Source organism: Plasmopara halstedii (genome assembly GCF_900000015.1).
Source record: "Plasmopara halstedii genome assembly, contig: Scaffold_287, whole genome shotgun sequence".
Classification (NCBI taxonomy): Eukaryota; Oomycota; class Peronosporomycetes; order Peronosporales; family Peronosporaceae; genus Plasmopara; species Plasmopara halstedii.
In genome coordinates this window covers 478,211-484,911 of record NW_020187208.1, presented here as the reverse complement: position 1 = coordinate 484,911, position 6,701 = coordinate 478,211, and the positions used below count along the sequence as shown (strand labels likewise).

Sequence of the window (6,701 nt, the reverse complement as noted above, 5' to 3'; positions counted from 1 at the left end):
TGTTGCCCGCCGAATCTTTCGGCAGACCAAACACAAAGTCCAAACTCATGGACTGCCACCCAGTGGGTATTGGTAAGCTGGCCAGCGGCGCAGCCGCATTTGGAGCGGGTTTTACCCGCTGACACGTCTCACACGTGCGCACATAGGTGCTCGTACATTTGTGTAACTTGGGCCGCCAATAGTGGTGACTCACAGAGTTGTACGTTTTCTCACGACCGAGATGACCACTGAGTGGCGTATCGTGAGGATGCGGAATTTAAATCCTCATGATGAGGAGCCACAATTCCTGGTATATCTGTTGAATCGGTGCTATGATATAGCAACCCGTTATTCAACGAATATCGGTGCGATCGTGCACGCATTCGTGCTTACAATTTCTGTCCGAGTTTCCAAACTCTTTGCTCCCTAGAGCCCGTAGCAACGCTACACACATCCCATCACCCGCATACGCGGTGCGGATCAAATCTGTCATAGACGATGTTACAGTTGTAACATGAGCAAGCCCATAGTCTGGTCTGCGTGACAATGCGTCAGCCAAAGCATTCTGTTTTCCCAGCTTATACTTCATCTCGAAATTATATGCCGCAAAGAAGGATAGCCATCCAGCCATCCTCTGCGAGATGTTAGGCGACTGAGTCGCAGTGCGTAATGTTTCATGATCTGTGTTGATCACAAACGGCTTTGAGCCAAGCAGGTGCACCCTGAACTCATACTTCATCGCAAGTAATTCCTTGTCGTGGACTGGGTAGATCCTCTCCGCAGCTGTGAGCTTTCGAGATTCGAGCGCGATTACCCGATCTCGCCCCTCGGCGTCTGCTTGCGGCCGATGGCAAAGTCCGAAGCGTCACTGACGACACTAGAAGGACGATCGAGGTCTGGCAACGCCAGAATTGATGTATTTAGACGCTGTCTTGGACCCGGTCAAAAGTCTCCTGATTCTCGGTGTCCCAGCATCATTCCGTAACTTGATTGGGGCGACTCGACAACGGCCGTGTCTTTTCCGCATAATTTGCGATATATTATTGCAAGTATTTAGCGAGGTCAAGCCACTTACGCAAGGTTTTTTTACTCTTTGGAACCGGCCAGTTCACAATGGCTTTAACTTTAGCGGGATCCGCTCGAAGGCCACGCTTCCCAGCCAAGCACCATAAGAAAGAGATTTTGTTCCGCGCCGAAGATGTACTTATCTGCATTAGCATACAGCTTATTCGTGCGCGTGCACTCAGGCCATCGCTCTCAAATGGACGATGTGGTTCTCCTCATCTGTCCACCTGTGCCCCGCACGACTGTGAACAAAGATGCCAGCGAAGTATGTCTGCGCATGCCAGGTGAGGCCTGAACAATTGCATCACAGGACGATTAAATGTTGCTGGTAAATTTGACAGCCCTTGGAGCATCACCAGCTACACCCAGAGCATCCCGTTTGGAGTACTCACCGTTGTCAGCGGAATATCACTCGCTCTCATGAGCGATTGGTAATAACTATCGCCATGTCGAATGCGCTGAAATTTGTACAGCCAACCATATTTTACCGGAAAACCATCTTTCTAGGAATCGGCATTTGTGCCGGAATGGTGATAGCGTTTAGCTTATTATAAGCGTGAACGATACACAACTTGCCGTTCAGCTTCCGGACACAAAATGTGGTTGTCGAATGGGGAGACTTGCTTCCACGCACCATTCCTGCCTCGTGCTCGTACGGAAGAAGGCATCCATGAAGTCACACTGCTCTTTGTGCAGGAGCCATTGCCGTGTTATGCAATTTTGGTTCCCGGAACCAGGTCGATCTCATGACGCACACCTCGGTTTGGAGGTAAGACCGACGGCGGGTCTTTGGCGACGACGTCTTGGAATTTTCTTTACCAAAGGATAACACGGATCCGAAAAATCTTTCAAGATTGAGGATTCGTTTCGAGCGTTCAGCATTTCCTAGAGTCCTCCAGGACAGCTTTATCACGAAGCGAAGTTGAGTTAACCTCATCGTTCGGTATTACAATGACCACCTCGGTTAAATTTTCTGCCTTCAATGCACCGCTAAACTCTTCGAAAGTCATCTCGTCCAGCTCAAGGAGAGCATCCACCGCGGGAATAGCCTCGAGGGTGACGCCGCCGTCTTTCCCTCCCGTCATACCGTTTGCAGGGGTACATATCGGTGCGCTATCGTCTGTCATGGTCGACGCCCTGCGTTTTACAGCTAAATATGGTTCGCCGTCCCCTCTCCATAAAGCGTTTACGTCTTATAAAGACCAGTAAGAAAACGCACTTGGCGTTGTCCAATGTTCCGCACTCCCTGCTCCCACGGAGCCTTGATGTTATCATCAACATCCGACGAAGAGCTGCAAATCTTGCAGTCTTCTTCCAGTGGATAACGTGCCACTCCGCGCGCATCAGAAGGGCCTCGCATAGGATTCCTCATACCTCGTCCGGCCTTGCCATCCTTGGCATGCAGCAACTGCTTCGAAACGTAAGCAGTGCTCAGTTAATTACGTGCCACTTCACGCTCATCAGAAGGGCCTTGCCCTTGATGCCTCAAACCTCGCTCGATCATGCTATCCTTGGCATGTAGCAACTGCTTAACAACGTGAGCAGTGCTAAGTGGTATACGTGCCACTCCACGTTGATCAGAAGGGCCTCGCCCTTGATGTCTCAGCCCTTGGCTAGCCATGCCACTCTTGGCAGCGACTGCTCTAATACTTGAACAGCGGCCAGTGTGTTACGTGCCACTCCACGGTCAGCCCGCGAGCCACGCTCGGGACTCTTGTCCAAAACACCTTTGGTATTTGACAGCTCGGATACTCCGATAACCAGCACATTGACCGTCCCGGTCCAGTGCTCGCGCCAATAGCGCGTTTTGCTTCGTAGCAGAGGTGGGTTCATGACTCAACAAAGCTTCTTCACGGCTCATGAAGTTCCATTCATGCCATACAGATGATAACGTCATACATTGAATCTAAGTCAAAGAACAAACAGCGTTCCACGCAATCATAGTCAAGGAACTTGACACCGAGGTCCACAGGGACTCTCAGCACAGTGAGACTAGTCTCCGTCGCTTTCCGACGCCTCAGCAAGCAGCTGACTTCTTTCAATCATGGAGCGTCGAGCATAATTGTCCGACGCTTCGGAATCGATCAGGATTTTCTATGGCTTATCAAAACCCTTCACGGTAGCTTTTACGACCAGCAAACCCAGCTTGCACACACGTCCGTGTTCAGGGGCACGGAGCTCTTGGGAGCTGGGCCCTGCTGCCCTCTACCTCTTTGATGCTCAACAGAGCTCAGGTCTCCCTCGGTAGGGCGCTTCGCTCCTACTGGTTAGTCTCGTTCCCCCACGTCAAACCAGACTGGTTAGAAGCGGAACGTAAGTTCGACGAACCTTTGAGCGTCTTGCGCAAGTAACAACCTGTCTAAAGGTGATGGATGTCTCCACAAACAAAGAACGTTAGGCGTTTACACGCTGCTCAGCAGGTCAGAGCTCTCCCTCCTCCCTCTCAGAATAGCTGAGACCCATTGGCTTATGCTCGCTCGACAAGCTCTGAGGGTGTGCATATCAGCCGTGCCGTGCCGACTTATTCAAAATAAGACGATGCGCACGGAAGACTTTCATTCTGTCTACGCCAGTGCGGCTGCCCTTCATAAAGACGGTCACTGCGACCGCCTCAGAACAGGATCAGAAAGGAAATGCGATCACTCGTAATATGCGTGATTAGGCGGCGATAACACTCACAGAAGCTGACGCTTCAGCTTCTTCCTGAAGGCGAACAAAGCTTTAGCCGAAGCACCGCATGTTTGAGCCTATTCTCGCACTCGGGAACCGAGTGCGAGATAGCTAACGCCATGCGCTGCTGCTCGTTCTGGAGCATGGTGGATGCCATAGCCATCTTGGCCTCTCTTATCCAGCGCAGGAAGTTTTCTCCGTCCTTACCCTTTAAGGTCTTAAAGCTCATCATGAGCGGTCTGGGTCGGAAGAATTCATTCGTCTTCGATAGTGGCGTCATAGACGCAGTCAGCGCTGACATCTTCTGCTATAGGTGCACCAACAGAACACTTTTATAATTTGAAAACGCCTTTAGGCGCGCGTTTATCGCATTCAGGCCTTGCGAGGCAAGGTGTCGCACGCCCTCAGGGCCAAGCTGGGACATCAGTTCACTAAGCTCGTCCTGCATGTTCTGGGGCAAATAGGAGTATTGCTCCACCCTCACAGAGGATCAGTCATAACGACTCAGGCGTAGATTGGGTACGAGTGCTACCAAGTGCGGCGGGGCTGCCGTAGCTCTTTGCTTTTAGAAAGCTGAGCTAAGGCCACCGACCTTACATTCCTTACAAAAAGCGGTACGTGTGTAACGGATCGCAAATCTGCTACGTCCAGGAGTACTGAAGACCGTAACCAAAGTAAAGACGCTCTTCCGACAGAAATTGAAAGTGTTTATACTTGTTATCGTTGCGGCAGAGCCGCCAATATTTAAAACACTAGGTTTTCCTAATTATTATAGTATTACCTAATTAATGTAGCAAAACTATGTAATTTGTATCACTACTGGCAGTCCTGCCATGTTGTGGCTTCTTGTTACGGTGTAGCCACACCATTGTGTGATTACGCCAACTTGTGTAATTTACACCTATGTACGGTCACACCATTTTGTGTGGTCCGCCCTTTCATACAAGGGTACGTGTAACCCTGTTACATTTCGAGCGATTCCGCCAGTCAGTGTACAACTCGACAAAGTGTTTTGCCGACATGGCATACCAGAAGCCCTTGTGCCGGATAGAGACCATCGACTTCCCGCAGATAATTTTTTAAGGTCTCAAGGACTAAATTAGATATATTAATAGCTGACCACTCGCACACAGATGAGTAGTGTAATGGGTTCAGTTCCCTTACACATATTGCGTGAACCACATATTTCTGGGTGTGCTTAGCATCGAATATATATTGTATGGTTGTATATCCTTCAATTCTGTTATATCAGAACTGGGGCACTTATCAGTTTAGGTAAGATTTGACGCCTATTGGCCATGATAAATGTCACTTCACCTTTTTCTTCTCGTTTGCGTAAATAACGGGGTTCTGGAAGTAAGCAACACGCGGTGAAGCTTGTTAACCGATTTGAGTCCTCCTCAATTAGTGCGTGAATACGAACGGACAATTCTCGTTACAGGTAAATGGAAAGCAAACATCGCAAAGTGGAGTATATCCTTCAAAGCAACTGCGAAGACAGCCAGATGTGCTGGAGCGAGTTACTCTCCTTCATTGAGTTTGCGCTGGATATTGCGATGATTTCCTGTACATGCTTCAACCCATTTTCTAAAGTGTTTGGCAAGCTCTCGCGTTTCCTTTACCCCACCACGAGGCATACCCAGTCTTGGTGGGAACTGAATTGTCGGTACAGTTTGGCGTCGATCTCAATTCAGATATATGGTATGTTAGCAAGTTTGAGCGTCATGTGCCAAACGAACGACACTATGGCTGAAAGTCAGAGTGATCAAGAGCAATTTGTCGAGACCAGAAGCAGGCAAAATGCACATAAATGCTTGGTGGGGGTAAAGCTTTTTTAAAGTGTACTAAACTTATTTAGAAGATCAGTATCTGCGGTGAAGAAACAGTTGCGATCAGACCTAGCAAGAAATAATATTAAATCAAACATACATTATGAATCACGAATATCGTGTGAGAACATCATGTTCTTTGCGTAAACTAACTGAAGCCATCTCACAATCCCGCTTTCATAAGCCAGTCTCATTCGACGAGCTCTAATCAGACGGCGCAGCGTCATTACCTAATTTTGAAAATAGAAATCCTCTCTGCTAAAAAGTGTCTACACGTTCTTAAACCTCTGAGGGGGCGCTCAAGCCACACAATGCGATAGACTTATTTAGAGTACGCGGCCAAAACGTGACCCATTTCGTTTTTAGGTGCAGCATGATACTCGAAGAGATTCTGGCCGCGTCGATATGTGAAGAAATCTTGTCGCGGAATGGTTGTCACCAGCTGGCACTGCTTGAAGAGCAAGGGGTCTTATGCTTGCACGTGAAACGCTTACTGGTCAGATGGATACATCAGAGCTGACACCAGTATATGTAGAAGTAGACATGAACACAATATGACTTACGCCCTAGCAAACCTTCGGCCTTTGTCTCCACTGTAATGGTGGAACGGTCGCCCGTCACAACGCACTTCTCACTCGTGATTGGAAGCCCATTTTGCTGTAAATATGATAAATGATTGGTACATGCAACAGCAATCCCATAGATCGAGCGTAGCGGTTATCACCAAGAAGAGAGAAGATGACTTGGCATCTCGAAGCCCGCGTCGTACGTTAAGCTGCGTAGAGACATGCATCATACAATACTCTGATTAATCAACTGCTCTCATGATTTTGGCTTGCAAAGCGATAAGACAGACGGTATGATGCGTCTTCCTTACATAGTGCACGAAATGGGTGTAGTCTTCTTCGGAAGTCATGCCAAAGTCAGCAGGCCATGTACGGTTATTCTAACCCTGCCAATCTAAGCACAGCCTAATACTGAGCAGCTGTGACTTGTGGAATCCAGATCGCAAAGCGGCTCTAAAGCGTTTATTTCACTCTCGGTGTATGCCGAAATGATGCAGCTATCGGTACATGATAGTATCGCTCCAGTGTGGCGTGCTTCTGCTTTGCAACCATAGTCACGGTGTGATAAAATCGGCAGGTGTTACTGTGACTC

At 48.6% G+C, this 6,701-nt stretch overlaps 1 protein-coding gene across 1 annotated transcript in view; it reads left to right on the top strand.

Annotated features, from left to right (window-relative positions):
- Positions 1 to 6,616: 6,616 nt before the first annotated feature.
- The window catches only part of PHALS_04983 (uncharacterized protein), a gene marked incomplete at both ends in the record, with an annotated part of 225 nt that continues 140 nt past the window's right edge, over positions 6,617 to 6,701 (top strand). Inside the window, one exon of the mRNA XM_024722709.1 lies at positions 6,617 to 6,694. Within this exon, the coding sequence (XP_024573758.1) occupies positions 6,617 to 6,694 (78 nt within the window). The remainder of the gene's footprint in view (positions 6,695 to 6,701) is intronic.